This window comes from Mchenga conophoros, linkage group LG6 (genome assembly GCF_057382185.1).
Source record: "Mchenga conophoros isolate Kocher_MC1m ecotype Shallow Benthic linkage group LG6, M_conophoros_male_GT1.1, whole genome shotgun sequence".
Classification (NCBI taxonomy): Eukaryota; Metazoa; Chordata; class Actinopteri; order Cichliformes; family Cichlidae; genus Mchenga; species Mchenga conophoros.
Window position 1 is genome coordinate 40,096,114 of NC_140531.1, and position 17,831 is coordinate 40,113,944.

General features: G+C 43.0%; 1 protein-coding gene across 1 annotated transcript; it reads right to left on the reverse strand.

Moving 5' to 3' along the window:
* Positions 1 to 380: 380 nt before the first annotated feature.
* On the reverse strand, positions 381 to 15,684 carry LOC146573310 (phosphatidylinositol 5-phosphate 4-kinase type-2 beta-like). The gene is made up of 10 exons (XM_085278046.1): positions 15,073 to 15,684; positions 9,598 to 9,695; positions 7,042 to 7,138; positions 6,802 to 6,954; positions 5,616 to 5,762; positions 3,824 to 3,862; positions 3,354 to 3,467; positions 2,108 to 2,369; positions 1,890 to 1,993; positions 381 to 1,496 (listed from the first exon to the last, which is right to left on the reverse strand). The coding sequence occupies exons 1-10, from the start codon at positions 15,214 to 15,216 to the stop codon at positions 1,416 to 1,418; spliced, it is 1,239 nt and encodes a 412-aa protein (XP_085134172.1). The 5' UTR covers positions 15,217 to 15,684; the 3' UTR covers positions 381 to 1,415.
* Positions 15,685 to 17,831: the final 2,147 nt, after the last annotated feature.

The following is a 17,831-nucleotide window of genomic DNA, read 5'->3' on the forward strand; positions in this document are numbered from 1 at the left end:
TTTCACATTTTCCAAAATCATCCAAATGACCCCCAGACCGTTGGGATGACAGCCTGGGTTTAAAGCAAACTGGAATTTTTCCTGGTTCCAGAGTCAAAATCAGGCAGGAAGTTTTCACCTGCCATCCAACAGCATGTTGGATTAATGGTGCCCATCTGGCCTCTGGACACGCTCACAAAACAGCTTCTTAATGTAAAGAGTTTGTAACAGTATAGCAATAAGAAACAAAGCATAATAGATTCACTAGTGTAAATGCAGTCTGGACTAATAGTTCTTATTGGTATAGTAATCAGATTACATGTAATCCATTACCCACCAAAGCCAAGTGTTACAAATATGAGACCCAAGAAGCAGAAAGAAGCACAGCCAAACCACAAAAACAAGATAAAACTCCCTTTAATATGCAATGAATCATTTTCAAGTAACCTTTTTTCCTAATGTCTGCTGGTAACAAAACAATACTGTATACAAACACAAAGTTGCTACATTAATGTAAACAAGATATAAAAATGATCCTTATGGTAATAAAACAAGTATTTGCTGCAGAATTCCCCTTTTTAAAGTGAATGTTTTTGTTGTTTTTTTGTCCTCTTTGACCGACCTCCACCAAGTTCACGGTTAAATTGGAAAAATATTCAGAAACAATATGGCAACAGAACATTCAAACACGGATTTTTTTTTCCTTTTTTTAAAAAGTTTTAGTCGTAACACTCAGATGCCAAGTTCAGTGGTTCGATGTTTCAACTGGTGGAGTCTCATGTACAAGTCAGCCATGCATTTTTTTGATATTGCATTCTTTTACTTAATACACCATTATATATTCATGTGTTCATCACCCTGTCGTTCCAAATCCATCAGAAGAACTTGTAAAAAAAACAAAAGAAAAATTGTTACCGAGAGAGAAGCCTGATGGCGACTGTCGAAGAGTTTGCCATGCAATCAGACCTTTCTTCATCTGCGTGTGTGCTGCATGTGTGCGTGTATGTCTAATAGAAATTATAGGAACAACAACAACATGAACAGAAACTAAAGAGACTCTACTAACGAACTGGTAACTGCTGAAGCTGACACACTCATTCAAGGCATTAGTGAGACAGTTTCCGTGCTGGCGTGAGGAGCAACAAGGTGGCTGAAGGAGAGCAGGTTCTTTTTTTGTTGTTTGTTTATTTGTTTGTTTGTTTTTTAAGAAAAACACCACAGGGAGAATACCAGGAACCAAATTCAGTGAGAGGGGTTCACAGGTGGAGTCGGGATAGTGTAACAGGCTTGATGCTGAGGAGAGGTGGTTTAGTTTTAACGATGGGAGACTGACCTACACTGAGGTGAGGGAGGAGAGAAACGTGTGTGTGCGCGTGGGCGTGGCATCTGACAGATCTGACAGGGAGAGACCAGCTGGCTGGACTGGAAGATGATGTTTACGATAAGATGTTGGACATGAACTCGTAGAATCGTTTGGAGTACTGCTCCGGGTTCACTGTCGAGATCTCGGCCCCCGCCTGGGAACAAAAAAATAAACATAAACACGATTTAGATGAAGTGACACATGTGATGAAGTACACAGCACCACACATTTCAAGAGGAAAAAAAAAAACCAAACCTTTCAGGGAAAACCACACACAAAATCTGTTACCACGGTGACTGTGTCAGACAAAGCGATAATAATTATAAAAGCAGTCTTTAAATGACAGAGACATTAGACTACAGGCTGCGGCGATCAATCGCGCCATGTGATTAACGTCATCAGGAAGGAGGTGGTGGTTAGAAAGAAAGGCTTTCAGTCCACGGGGCCACGCCTGGGCAGCTTTTGTCTCGTCGTGTTTACAGCGGCACACAGCTGAGCAGCAAAACAAACAGTCGGTGGCGAGCAGAGCGCTAATCTTAACACTCACCCCATGTTTCACAGTTTTGGCAGCATGTGCAGCTTTTTTCTTAGCGTCATAGTGTGTGAGAATGTCGATGATAGCCATGAAGTATACCTCCTTCTTCACAGCACCTGTGGAGAACGCCACGAGGAGATTTTATTAAAACAAACAAAACAGCCGATAAAGACGGCGTTAATCTGCTGGCTGCGAATTTCAATAACACTCATGTTAAAGGCGGCGCTCACTGTCATGGCTCTTGATCGCGTAAACATCCACAGAGGGGTCGAACTCCCCGGGGCCGAAAAACCCGCCGCAGTTCAGAGGGTTTCCGGGACTGTCGGGAGGCGTGCCGAAAGAGCCCGTTAACACGCCTCCTCCCATCCCGTCGTTCTCGTACTCCTCGTCCTCCCCCGTGCCCTCCACGTCCATCTCCTCTTGCTCCGCCCGCTCCACATCATGGATGCCCACCAGGAGACTGTAGTCCATGATCTTCAGAGTGGCCAGGAACTAAAACACACAGGAAACACTTGGTTCAAAACCTCTGCATCTCTGCACAGAGCAGTCGCCGTTCCGGTCTTTCAGACTAACGTTTGGAATCATTTTACAAATTAAATTTCAAGTAACAGCTGTTAAAATATTCATCTCACCGGTGTGATGGTTAAATAAGTGAGGCATGCCGTGTTTACAGACAGTAAGGTTTCAGAAACATTTACTGATTATTACCAGCAGGAGGCTGATTTGAACTTTTAGTTTTTTATCTTTAGAAATACATGTTGTAGCCAAGGGGGAAAATAAAAGTCTTCGTCAGGCTTTATGCAGTCATGTGGAAAATTAAGTACACCTCATGAACCACTTTTAGCAACAATAAGCTGAAGTAAGAGTTTTCTGTATGGCTGCATCCGTCTCTGACATCGTTTCTTTAGCTACAGCTCTCTTCAGGCCCCAGTGCAGCATTTCAACCAAACTGAGGTCTGCTCGATAAAAAAAGTTCTAGTGGCCCGTCATCATTCTGATGTAGATTTGCTGCTCTGCTTAGCATCACTGTCCTGTCACTATGACTCTAGAATACTTTGGTATACAGAGTTCACGGCCCACTCAATGACTGCATGATCACCCCTGCACCACCACGCTGACAGGTGCATTTCTCCAAACACGGTGCAGAGCATCAGAACCTTCCTCTTGGCAACCCTTCGAAACAAGCCACACTTGTTCTGTCTCTTCCTGATGATACTGTCATGAACTTGTGCATTTAACATGCTAACTGTAGAGCCTGAATTGGAGCGCTTGGGTTGTTTTAAGATTACAAGCTAAAATGAGACTGGAGTTCAGACTTTACATAAACGAATCCATAAAATAAATTATATTTAGGCTTACTCATGCATAACGTTTTAGCGCAGGGAGCCTGTTAACAAAAACAATCTCAGCATTTATGCTGGGTGAAGCGGTTTCATTCCAGAGCAGGAACAATGAAAGCCTGAATGTGTGTTTTACCTCTACATCCCGTTTTAGCTTTTCCAAAAAGTACTTTTTGTTGTCGTCTCCTATCTGCAGCTTGTGGCCTTCATTCAAGAAGTCGTTGTCTTTGAAAGTGGGGAGCTCTTTCGCCTGAAGAGAAGAGGGGGTGGTGTTATGAAGCTGCAGCAGGAGCCGTGTTTTATATTCAAACCAAACCTGTTTTTAAATGCTAATGAAAAACTCAGAGGTGCCGGGGCCCACCTACATCATCGGCTGCTGACTTTCAGCGTGCACTGATGTTAACATTCATATTCATGCAGTCATGATTACAACCATGTGACAGAGAAAATACACAAATTTAAGTCAAATCATGCTGACAGCATCTGCTTACATACAAGCACTTAATTTTAGCAGCAGTATGACAGGTTTGCTTGTGGGGTGAGCTAAGGCCATCTATTTTTATCCCATCGTGTCAGCAGACATCAATGCACAGAAATAAAGCCCACCTTCTCCTTGTCGCTGGCTTCCCTTGAGACTGTCGAACCCTAGAAAAGATGCAAAATAAGAATAAAAATAGAATGAGCGAGACACATCAGAGGAAGCATTAGCATATTTGCACACAGCTGTCAGTATTAGAAACACAAAGATGCTTTCTCCTGAGGATACCGGCATGAAAGGAGGTGTGTGCCGATAAGCACCGATTAAAGAAGTGAGCTACATCCACAGTCATCTTCATACAGACCTAGTTCAATCCTTGGGTAGCAATCAGGGATGCAAATATCGAGGAATCTGTCTGGTTAATAGTTACAGAAAAGCCAAAAGCAACAGAAACTGGATGTTTTAAGATTACATTTATTTCTAAAGTTTATAAATTATGGCCTTCAATTAAAAAATACTTCCTTAAAAGAAAAATTATCAATCATTTCTTCACCTTCGCACAGATTGTGATTAATCCTTTATTGTTTTTTATATATTGTATTGTACCCACAGACAGTATAAAAGACAAGTGAGTAGAAGATGAAGACACCGTGCCATTTTTACTGGCCACCAGGGGGCGATACTTGGTTCCAAATAGACTCCAGCTTGTGTGGAAGTGGATGGTAAAAAGTCCCACAGCCTCCTTTCTCTGTGACTTCAATAAAAATCCTTCCTGAGTTTATGGGATTAAGTCTTATTCAGCAGATCATTAATTCCATTTTACTAAGCTATTGTCATTTTAAGAGCCAAAAAAGATTATCTGGGGTATTCTTAATGGCTTCGCTGTTAGTCACAAGCCATTAATCGATGATTGTGCAGTTTCTCAGATGGACCTTTCGCTCTCACATCCGGTTTCAAAACACCAAGATGGCAACAGCAGAAGTTATAAAGACAACCGAACTGCGTTGAAGTGTTTCAGCTCTTTGTCATGGCCTTCATCGTTTAGGGCTGCGCTAATGAACAACGATCGGCGGAACTGATGACAGCAGGATTGCTAATCAAAACAGCATTATCAGTTAAACATTACATTTAATCTCCCTCACTGTAGCTTCATCTCAGCATCTCAACAACACTTTGGACACAATAGTTTTATATTTTTATGCTGCTTTTATAGTGAGTTGAGAATTTGTCATGATTCGGGGGGAGATGTTCCTCGCTGTTGGTCTGATTTGAAATGAGATGGGTCTCATGGGCCTGTGTATTTGCAGAGACACTCGTTTATCTCTTTAACCCTGCATGTGTTGGTCAAAGAGTCTGCTGTGTGTGGGGAGGGAAAGGCATTTTATACCAGTATAATCACGAGCATGGATCCCCAAACAGTGCTTTCGTTCCCAGGAGACTCCTGGCTATATGAAATTGATTTATTGTCTAAAAACATTTTACTGCCAAAGGGAAAAAAAAAGTTCAGGAGGTAGAGCAGGTCATCTACTAATTAGAAGCCTGGCGTTTTGATCTCCGATGCTCCCGTCTGTATGCCAAATATCCATGGGCAACATACTAACACCCAGCTGCTCTCTGATGGATGGAAATGTCAGAAAATACTTGAGCATAGAAAAAAGCTTGTATGAATGGGTGAATGAGGCCTGTTGTAAAAAGCACTTTGAGTGCTCAGAGTAGAAACGCACTTTACAAGAACGGGTCCATTTACCACAAGTGCTTAAATTAACACATATTGTTAAATAACCCTCAAGTTTAAAAAAAATGAAAGCCAAATTATGAAACTGAGTTTGAAGAACGTATGCGAGACCGTAAATGTGGCGTAAAGCTCTCTAAAAGGATGATGAGACTCGTGTGCATGTGCGGCGTAGCCAGCGTACCTACCTTCAGGTCGTATTTGCGGTGTACGGTGAGCCGATGGCTGAATACATTCCGGGTCACCACCATGTACGTCTCCACCCCGTCCACCGTTAGCCTGTACATGCCCAGGAACTGAGGGAGCAGCGTGTTGCCATGACACTCCACTATAAACTGGAGACGGCCAGGGGAGGCGAGCACAGAGAGAAACAGGAAGTGTGGGGGTGAGGAATCAAATACACGCAGAATACAAGCTGATTAAAAGTGAGCGCAGCTTCGTTTCTGTGTTTAACTTTAAAAGGCAGAGACCACGCTCTCCTCCAACACTCCTGTTGGGACGGGAATTATTCTGCTCATTTCCAGCGCCACGCGTTTATTCCTGGACTCTGCTAAGATAGCTTTGCACAATTCACAGCTCAGAATAATCCTTCTTTATCTTATGGCCATGCTGCAGATCCAAGCAATCCGTTTTAGCTCCTCCTACTTCAGGCTTAATTTCCTCCTGATCTGCTGGGGCTGATATGTCCCTAAACTTTTATATTCTCTATGACATCATAAAAAATAAATACTGGTGCCGGAGTGTATAAACACCTGTGCTATCAATTTGAAACTCCTACGTCGCTTCATTCTCGAGTTCTTCCGAACGTTCACACACCTGTGTCCACTCCGCCCGCCCTGCAGGGCGACAGCAATAATCTATCAGCCTTTTACGGCCGAGGGGTAAAAAGTGAAGCTGGGCGTTTCACCTAATTTGTTGTGTTATTCTTCTTTTATTCTTCACCACTGACTCACACCAGATTTTGCTTGACAACAGGCTTCAGCCCTGCATGGCTTTAAACTGACAAGCCAATTGTTTTACAACATGTTTGACTTATTGGTTTTTAATCTTCTGTCCGTGCGCATATGACTGTATTTTACTGTGCGCATTATCTGTGGCTTAGCGAGAGCCACCTAAATAATCACAGGGATTACTTGTACAAACGCGACCTCGTTATTTAAAACCTCGACCATTTCTGTAACAATACATGGACAGAAAATAAATTAATAACAGGTTCTCTTTATCTTTAGATTCAAATCTAGATTAGAAATTATTTAACAAACTGATGCTCCTGAATTTTTCTCCTCACACCCGACACGTGAGCACATTTCAATACTAGGATAATGAATCACAATAAAAGTCTGGCTCTGCAGTTCCTCGCAGCGGTGCCTCTACCTGGTGATATTTCTTTAGGATGTTGTGCATCTCAGCGATGTCCTCACTGGACACGGTTTTGATGACGAAGCGGTGGTCGTAGCTGGACAGGATGCGGTTGCCGAAGCGGCCCTGGGTGTCGCTGTTGAGCGGGGCGCTCCTGGTCAGAGAGTTCTGCCAAACCAAACGCAACAAGGTGGATTAAGCTCCTGTGAGAGCGAATGAACATTTCTGCTTGTGCGTCAGTGTCTGAGGTCTCACCTGGTAGTCCTGGTCATCAATGCAGAACCTCTCCCTCAGGTTTCTGAACACCATGGGGCAATACTCTTTAAACTTAAAGCGACTAGGCAGGTTTTCTCTGGCAGGAGAGACGAACAGAGTCAACACAATCTAAAACGAGGAATTAAAAATCACTGACTTCAACTTTTTTTGCTCGCTGTTGGATTTATTTCTGCTTCTCTGGAATCAGACTGAACAAAGAGATGGTGTGAAGTTGTCATTTGCAGTACAGCAAAGGGCAGAAAACAGAGAACTCACTCAAACTGATTTAAATGTAAAGATCTCAACAGCATTATTGCCCTGATCACTTATGAAAAACAAACAAAAAAATAGATTTTAAAAAGCTCATGTATAATGTGATGCGGCTACTAATGCAGCCACAAATCAAATATTTCTTTATGTTGCACTGCTTGTCCTCACACTGAAACCACTGCAGAGCCTGATGCACTGGGATATGGACCATCACAGTTTACAGCTTATAAGTGAGAAACGAGCTCTCCTGAGTAAATAAAGCACTTTGGAAACTGAAATGAAACTTAACTAGTTCAGATCTTCTGAACTTTTTCGCTGATGTTGAAAAAAAGAAACAAAACAGCACACTGATTCATTTTAGTTTCACTGAAGGCTCAACCCAGAGCAAAGAAATGGAGCCAATGTGGAAGTGCCAAAAGTTACAGTTCCTCTAAGAGCCTTCCACATACAATGCACCGCTGCACTCTTACATCTATTCTTTTCTACTGTTTGCGCCACACAAGAACAGTTTCCTGCTGGGAAACACTTACATGTGCCGCTGCCAAATTTCCACACAGGTTGAACTTTGACTCCAAATTTAAAAGTTTACAGCAAATTTAAGCATGTTGGTATGAAAACCAGTTTCAGCTTCTATGGATAGTTTTCTAACAACTCTGAATATTGTGAGGTTTTGTAACGTATCCACCTGGATGCTGTGGTTTAGGGGTGTCACCACTGTGATTCATAGAAGCAGTTAGAGCCGGTCTCTGTCTGCTGGAGCAAAACTCTGCTACTCCGAGTCAAACTGGACCTTTTCTGTGTGCGTGTGCTGCTGGTGCTTTCTGAAGCATGTCTTAATTAACTATCAGGATAAAATTAAGGCTTGCTGTGAGGTACAGACTATCCAATGAGTGAGATCACGGCGTCCAAGTCCATCTTTTATACAATCTGTGGCTTTCGCGATAAAAGCCCTTTTTCCATTAGTACCTACTCGGATCGACTCAACACGGCACGACTCGGATCGACTCGTTTTCCATTACAATCTAGTACCACCGAATGTGCATGGGGTCGTTATAGCAACGCAGCCAAGAGTCCCACAATTAGCATACGACACGAAGGCTGAACATCGAGGCAACGATACACCTGCTGCTCGGTCGGCTTTACGTCAGACTCGGGCTTTGTTTTTTTTTTTTTTGCGATTTCCCTCGTTGTTGGGTTTGATTTTCGCAAACGACATTCATGACTCATCGAGGCATGACACTGACTAACCAATCGGTGGTATGCAGTCTGTCAATGTCACACTTTTGGATCACCTCGGATTGCGTGGAACCCCAGCAGAGTAGGTGCTAAAAAAAGTATCTGGTACCAAGTACGATCACTTAAAGAAAACCCTGAAAACTGAGGCGAGCCGACCCGAGTAGGCACTAATGGAAAAGGGGCTAAAGGCTCCACCTTCAGCTGATCGATCTACAACAATGGATCCAGTCCAGGTGAGGTGTGTCAACACTGTGAAGGATACTGGCCAATGTTTATTCCCTAAAATCAACCAGTCCTGTAGTATAACTTGCATATAATGTAATATGTGATACTACAAGGATTTTAGGCATTAAAAGTTGCTGCTGTTTTAGATCGACTGTACAAAATACATTTTATAACAGCTGTAAAAGCGCTCAGGCAGCCCTTAAAGGACGAGCATACCTGAGCAAAGAGACAAAACCATCTGCACCTTAATAATGAGTCAAACGCTCAAAAACAAACAAACAAAAACCTACACAGAATTCATTAGTGGGGGTGCAAAACACTGCTAAATGTGAGCAACAAAGTGACTCATCTTTGGGGCAGCATTGGCTATATTTCAGTGATGTTTTTTTAATTCCACATTGTTTTGTCCACTCCTGCATGCAGGACCGTGGGACACATTTCTCTACCTCAGCCGTGCAGGGGTTAAGAAAACAGTGCAGAGTTTCAGTGTTCCCAGGTTGGTACTTTGCAGTGAGGATGATTTAAAGCGTTCAGATGAGCTTCAACAATAATGTGTCTAAATGCAACCTCGTCCTGCAATAACATCCTCACCGTGGATTCAGATACCAGGGCGTTCGGAGGGCTGCTTTGTACCTCTGAAAGGATTTCATGAATGCAGAAAGTTAAAGCTACAACCTGCAATCTCTGACCAGCGAGCAGACTTGCAGAGTCCTTTTATGAGGAGTCAGTCTATCAGAATCAGAAGGTGTTCTGAACCCTGCTGGAGCCTTGACACTTTTGTTTACTTGTGGATTACGGACTGTGCCTAAGCTGTGATGTACCTACTTGTTAAATAGGTGGTTGTCCACTTTGATCTTGCTGTAGGCTTTAAAGTCATCTGGCATCAGCATCACTGGTACAGGCACATTACTTAACTCGTTAATCTGAAAGAGGGAAGTGAGAACGAGAGAGAGAGAGAGAGAAATGAGGAAAGAGCTTGAAGAAGAGTGCAAACAGCTGAACAAACAGACTGCACAATTACTGAGGAATAACACAAACCAAGGGAGCAATATTGGCTTTTGCAATTTTGATCTGAGCACAAAACCAATAAAAAAAAACAAAAAAAAACAGACTCCTACACAAAGTACTCAGTGAGTAGTGCAGGTTAATTTATAGAACAAAGCCATGACTACCTGTAACACAGCTCAGTATTTCAAAGCCGTTTCAAATCTCTGACAGTGATTAACTCGGGGACCAAAGAACACGCAGGCAGGTTTTCTTGCTGCTGCTGCGCCTCCAGACACTCGGCTCATTTACTGAAACTCATCCAGAGCAAAAGCGCAGTGATGAGCTCCGGAAAAAACCTTGCAAATCGCATAAATCACTTTATAGAGTGATGAAAAGGGACAGCACACAGTCACGGTGCTGCCATTTAGAGGAAATAAGTTCTTCTCATACTGGAAGTAAACAACACAGTCGGGTATGCACAAATAATCAGCTGATACTGGCTCTGCTGACTGATTATGGGATGTTAGACGCTGAAATTTGTTACCAATTTTGTGCTTCCTTAAAGTTCAAACGCTGCGATCAACGTTTTAAAGGTCGTCTAATTTTAGTTTTTCGTCATGCAGAAAAATGAATATGTTTGGTTACTTTGTAACTTTTTTTTGTTTGAACCCATGAAGTGCCAACGTCGCCTGTGTTCAGTTTAGTGGAAGACGATCCTCTTGCTCTTATTTTGAAAGTTCAGCTCACATTTGGTTTAAAGTTCCCTTTAAGCTGCGACTTTCTGGAGGAAATCAAAAAAACCTTTGGGCATGGACAAGAGGCATCAGCTTATTACAAAATGCTTTTATTAGCTTCTGATCCTAACACACTGTCCCTCAAAAGAACGTGGGAAATGGACTTAAATCTCAGCTTTACAGTGGAGGAATGGCATTCTCAGGAATCTGAAAAAATGTCACGTGAATTGCGTTCAAGATTGGTCCAATTTAAGATTTTAAATAGAGTTTACTGGACACCCTCACGGTTGCTGACGATGCATGCTGGAAGTGCCAGCAGGTAGGGCTGCCACGATTAGTCGACTAGTAACGATTACGTCGACTATTAAAATCGTTGAAGACTAATTTAATAGTCGACGCATCGTTTGAAGCTTTGTATGATCCCAAAAGACGCAGGAATAAGTAGTAGGATTTAAGAGTGTAATAACGGACTGAAACAGAAGATGGCAGCACTGCATGTACAAGGATGCCAGCTGCCGTTAAACCCCGAAGAAGAAGAAGCTGTGTCCCAGAATTCATAGCGCGGCCCAGCTCAGTTGTCAACAATGGCGGCAGCTAGTTAGTTTTAATGTTACTCTTATTATTCTTTCTGGGTCACAAAATAAACGTTTAACATATTTTCAGGCGAGAATGTAGCTGTGTAAACCTCAAATATCTGCTCAGTTTATCAAGACACCACATATTTTCAAAAGCGCTCCGACGTTTTCAGAGACGTCTGTTACCCACCGCTAGCTCGATAGCTAGCCGGGGGCAAGGCTCACTAGAGCCGTGAGAACACCGGACTCCCGGCAAATCGTTTTCAAACCCACCGCCGTCTTTCGCTACTCAGGTTAAACATGATATATGAGTCACTTAGATAACTTAAAAATGTTGTTGTTTGCCTTTTTTTAAGTATTTTATTGGTTCCTGATTAAATCGGTTTGGCTGAGATTAAAGTTAAGAGTTTTTACACAGATGAATAAACGTCAAGCAGATTAAACTCCATCGAAACAATCTGCAAATGTCATTAAAATTTAATAAACTCTCATCTTGTCTTTATTTTTAGTTAGCACATACCTTTGGTGTGGCCCGCGAAGCCACACCAAATTACTAGAGCTGGCCTACTGGTATTATAAAGCTAATATATATATTGTTTAGTATTAAGCTTTGCTTGTTCCATATTCAGTTTTTCAGCAAAACGTGTTTGAGTCCATAAGAAAAGATTCATTCTTATATCTGGAGGAATAAATATATTTCAATAAATATTAATGTTAGCCCGCGACTTTGTTCCAGTTTTGAATTTTGGCCCACTGTGTATTTGAGTTTGACACCACTGCCTTAAACACTTAAAGCTGTAAGCTAATGATAGTTATATAAGAGCAGATGCTGCTGGTGCAATAAGCTGTATGTTTTACGTCTAATGGATGATGATCTGATTAGTCGACTAATCGCAAAAATAATCTGTGACTAGTCGACTATCAAAATAATCGTTTGTGGCAGCCCTACCAGCAGGGAAGCGGCACACTTTTACATTTGCTTTGGGGGTGCGTCAAAGTCCAAGATTATTGGATTCATATTCACACCGTAGTAGAGAAGGTTGTAGGTCAAGGGGTCCCATTTATGAACAGTCTTTACGTATTAGGAGACCCTTCAGCTTTGAGTCACTTACCCACTCCTCTTGCTCATTGGGTACAAACAGCTATTATGCTGGAGAGGAAGCCGTTGGTGAAAGAGTGGAAGGCCTCATCGACTCCTCAGTGGTATACCTCTTTGGGACAAGTGGCAGCTTATGAAAGATTATCATATAGATTGTGGGAGACCGTGGCTAAGGGGGTTGGGAAGCGTATCTGCAACCGGAAGGTCACCGGTTCGATCCCCGGGCTCTCTGTCCTGGTCGTTGTGTCCTTGGGCAAGACACTTTACCCTACTGGTGTTGGCCAGAGGGGCCAATGGCGCAATATAGCAGCCTCACCCAGGGCAGCTGTGGCTACAACCGTAGCTTGCTTCCACCAGTGTGTGAATGCATTGTAAAGCGCTTTGGGTGCCTTGAAAAGCGCTGTATAAATCCAATCCATTATTATTAAATAGACTGGACGACTATAACGACAAATGGGCTAACTACTTTTCATACACAGGTCAGTGACGTATTCGGCTAAAGTAGTTAAGGTCGGACTAAATAGGATAGCTGTAATTGGGTCTATGTGAAATATTGGCATCATTGTGTATTTATGTTATTTTGGATCTTTTTTTTTTTTGGATGGAAACATGCATCGATTCTCAATTTGTTTTGTTGTTGTGACTGGGAATGTCCACTCTGTTATCTTCTGGGTGTTTTTTGTTGTTGTTGTTTTAATATTAAAATCTAATAAAGTTTGAGTCATAAAAAAAAAGAAAAAAAATTAAGTTCAGCTCACCCCAGCCCTTCCCGCCCACATGATCCCCTCCCCTCCAGTGGATGTTTTGCCAAATGGTTGGACATATTTCAGCTCAAACTTCTTAGACTCCAGCTCACATCAATAGTGCTCCTCCTGCTCTGGAGGGCACAGTAAACACAACCATGCACCGCTACAACAATCTCACCAAGGCTGCAGAGCACAACTCAGACCACTGCAGTCCAAGATGGGGGAGCTGGACTTCATCCGCAGGGGAGAGACTCACTGAAGAAGCTAGCACTCATACCGATCAGTAATGTATTTGCAGAGGAAAAACTTACAAAATTGCTCAAAGAGCTGTACATGTATGCCTCCCCACCATAAACTGAATCTATATTTGAGAGAATATAATGTTAGTATAAAATATTGGTATCAGCTGTAGGTCATACCACTTTCTGCTATCTGATCACACGCAGAGATTAGCTTTTACTTGCTGATTTCTAATTTTAAAAAAAGCACTCTACAGTCTTACCTCAAGCCACCAAAGATAAGTCCAATATTTTCAATTTGACAGAGGTGTTTGCCCATGACGATCAAAGTTTCCAAACCAGATTTTCAACATGCAGAGAATCCAGTTTGACAGCTTCCTCATACCGGAGGCCTTACGTGTGCGCCGATGTGATGCAAGAAAATCAAGATCAGCTCACGCTGTCTTTTAAAAATCAGTGTCGCGCGTCCATGTCAGTGAAGGAGTTTTGTTGGGGGATTAATAACATCACAAAGGTGATGTCTCACATCACCTCATACACAGAGCAACAGTAAATCCTGCAGCATCACAGCTCAGGCTGCATTAAAAATGCATACGACTTCTGAGTGGAAGACGAAGGCTTTGATGAGAAGTCTGTTTGATGTCTTGAATCAGCTTCCCGCCCACACCTCAAATCGTCAGGACTTGTGTGCTGCTCTCCCACACACACACACACACACACACACACACACACACAAAGTTCACCAGCTGAATAATGGAGATGCTGCAGTGATAGCCATATCATTAGCAGCTCACTTAATTCCATAGCAGTGTGCATTTATTTGCTATTCCAGGCAGGCACAGGCACTTCATGTACATAGCATGAAGTGGGATATTCAGTCTCCCTGTCCGGATCGCCAACATGTCCCAGGGATCCTAACCCTTCTGTTACTACCTGTTAGACTTTGTGTTTTGTTAGTCTAATAATGAAGAATTCAATCAAGTATGACTGGAGCACAAATTAACAGGACCCCGGGAAGAAATGACAGCTTTGTGTGTCAAACAAGCAACATTTCAGCACCAGGAGTTCCCCAAGTCGGTACAATATTTTTCAAAAAACTTCTGTGTCACACCTCAGGGGGTTGTTTTTCCGCGCATCAATCAAGCAAGAGTGCAACCGCCCCTTCACAGCAGGCAGAACTAAACTGCTGGTGCATAGCCCACTCCATCCATCCATCACTGGTGTCCAATCTGCCCCTTCACTGAGCTTTTCATAGGCATAGGCAGCCTCGTCCAAAAGCGAATGCGATAGATTTTCTGCTCTATTTATAGTGAAATGATGTGATGGAGTAAACTGCAGCGAACTGGACGCAGGCGCGGAGTGCGGTAGCTGCAAACGCAAGTCTCAAGAGCAGGTTTATTTGAACAATAGGCAGGCTGCTGTGAGCAGCTGTGTGCAGCTGAAAATCTGTGTAACCTGCTGCTCCGGCTGCCTGTCACACCCCTCCCACCCCACGCCTGCACGCACTTACAGCAACAGCTCACGATACAGCAACAAGATACCGAACACATTTTACGATGGCAGCTCACTGAATGATCCCTCTCTCTCTTACACACACATACAAACGCAAAACGTATCACAAATATGCACATTTTCTCAAAAGTTAACCAAATAAAATCCCCGCAAAACTCGCGCTTCAGCCACAGCCACCCGCGGAGGCAGCGGCGGCAGCAGTCCGCTATTAACTGCACGAAAACGGCTGGATTACAGCCCAAGTACAGTGTCATATACTTGGCTGAGTCCACGCATGAAAAAGATCAATTACAGGGCATCAAAACTGGCTTGACAGATGAAGGTAGCTGGCTAACAAGCTAGCATGCTAGCTAAATCAAAACAGCGGCGTAAACAAACAGCACACGGGCAGACTGCACAGGTATTTACCGTATGGTTGACACCCCACATTAAAACGCTGAGTATGGGCTCACTGGCGCGGAATAATTTCACTTTCTGTCCTATAAAATGCTTCTTTTTCGTCTTGGTTTTGCTGGCGCTGATGGGCGCTGCGCTGGTGCAGTTGGATGACATGTCTCCGGCTGGGGATTCAGGGTACGCAAGACGGCGGTCCGGGTCGTTCACACAGCGATAAATAAAAACTAAATCTGAAAGTACAGAGCGTTTTTCCTTTTCGAAGAAATCTATAAGTGCATCGTGCTCGTTGACCAACTCGCAGCGAGTCTCTGGGCAGGATGACTGTCTGTTTGGGAGTCAGCGGTGAAGCATTTTGCGCCGTCACCACCCTTCCTCCTCCCGAGCAGGCCGCGGCGTATCCACACAGCAGCTAGCCGGCCATCGGGTTACAGCGCGGCCTCGCTCTAAAAACAGCCTGCAGCGGAGAACCGTCGCCGAGGCAGATCCTCTTCTCTCCGCTCAACGCCTGCAACCCAACACTGATGCCGTTTTACTTGGAAGTGAGTAATCCCGTCATGATGAGCGTGTTGTCACCAGCCCAGCGCTGAGATCGGGGTCTCCTCAAGATGGCGTCCGTGCTGCACTTCACAGTCAACAGCGGCCCCAGCAGGCCAGCGGGGGAATTGCAGGGATTCCCACAGTGTACCGCTCAGGGTTTGCTGCTCGAGCAGTGGTTCTCCCTTTTTTTTTTCTTCTGACGTGCCCCATTTAAAAAAAAAAAAAAAAAAGTTCATGTAGACTCCAGAATTTTCTTCGTTTTCTTTGATGGCTGTCAAACAACACTGAGGTGTTCTGTAGCCACTCCTGCTTGGCCGGAGTAATGAAAGGAGACTCCAAAACGCAGACCTGCATGCAGCACGAACTTGTGCATTTAAATTTACACCCAGCTTCACAATATCCATTTAATTTATAGTTTCTATTTCTTTTTCGTCTTCTTTTGGCTGCTTCCTTTCATGGTCACCACAGCAGATCATCTCCCTCCACCTCACCCTGTCATAGAGGGCATGTTATCCCAAGCATCCCCTCTGCATGTCCTCCTTTGCTACATCCATGCACCTTCTCCGAGGTCTTCTTCTCGCCTGGGAGCTCCACCTTTTTTTTGGGGGGACAAGAATGTCCGATGTTGGTAGTAATTCTAATAAACGTGAGCACAAGAGAGAGGGAGACACCCTACAATGAACTGAAACATTAACTTGTTATTTATTCCTGCTTAAAACAGATTATCATGGATTTTGAAATCTTATTTGATTTTCATTTGTACTTATTGTACAGGCCAAGTGTGTCGCCAACCCTCACACTTTATCCTGTTTTGTTTGCTTGTTAAGTTAGTATAAGATGTAATGACATGTGCTTTTGTATATTGTATTTTCTGGTACTTTAGCACAAGAAATATCATTTAGTGTGCATATTAGGGTTTGTTTAAATGAAATGGACAGAAAAGGTTTTTTAAAAATGGAAACACAACAACGATGTAGACTGCGTTATGAACAAGGCAGGAACAACTTTGTGTCCTATTGTGTTTCAGCTGCTTTGTTTTCATTTCTGTTGCAATGCTTTCTGAAATTGTTTACACCTCAGGGTCATCGTATTACCGGCACACAATCGATCATGCGTCAGTGTGGTGTGACCCCCCACATGAAAGGCTCACCCAGGAAAATTTTATGGCAGGAAGCATAAACGCTGTTCCACCAGAAACATGTTTCTAAGGGAGGGGAGGCGGCCCTTAGATATAAACAGTGGAGTCATTCTGCTCATTTCCAGCTTCATATTTTTTATTTTTGGTCCTAGAGTAACTTTACATAATTTCCAGATCATTGACTCTTGGAGCAACCCTCAGTTCATCCTCTGTTTGAAAAAAATGTGTTTTTTTTAGCTCCTCCCCATTTTGGCCAACTTTCTTTTGATTGGCTTCCCCTCATAAGCAAAAGGTTTGAACAGCAGGTGGATAGGACTTAGCTGTGTCTGGTGTTCACATGTATCTGGTTGATGTTAATTTTCACTGCTAATTTTCCTGTGATTGTGTGGACTCTACAAGCCATTACACTAAAATACAGCCACTACGCATGTAGCCTTCAGACTGACTCTAAAGAGAAATTCAAAAAGTAAAACAGGAAGCTCTCCATTTCTGCAGCTGTATAATCCTGTACTTAGAGAGATCTGGTCTCAGTGACATCAAACAGAGCCACACTGACTAGGATAGAATAGAATAATCCTTTAATTGTCCCAAAGGGGGAAATTTGGAAATTTGACCACATGATTTGAAACTTGCTTTATGTTTCTTTCTACATTAAGAGTAAATACAGGACAGGAAATAGAGAAAACTACGACATATCCCATGCAACGCTATTGAAAATTCACCCTAGAGACTGTGAGTGTTAGAAATTATCAAACTGACCTAACTTGAAACATTTTGTAACCGGGCAACACAAAAAATCCCAACGTTTATTAAACTGAGACTTCAGTGGGTTGCAAAGATCTCCGAGATCCTTAAAATTAGAATATTAAGTCAGGCTGGTGCAGTTTTACATTTAAAATGATTGATACATGTCCACGAACGTATCAAGACTCAATATGTTCGTACTTTCCATCAAAGAAATGTAATTCCCTAAAATATCTTTGATTTCAGTGATTTGTTTGAAATGCTTACAGAATAAGTCAGAGGTTCAGCCGGAAATTTGTAGATGCTCTGCCCTGAGCGTGTCTGCACCAGGCGGGAGGACACTGGAGAACAG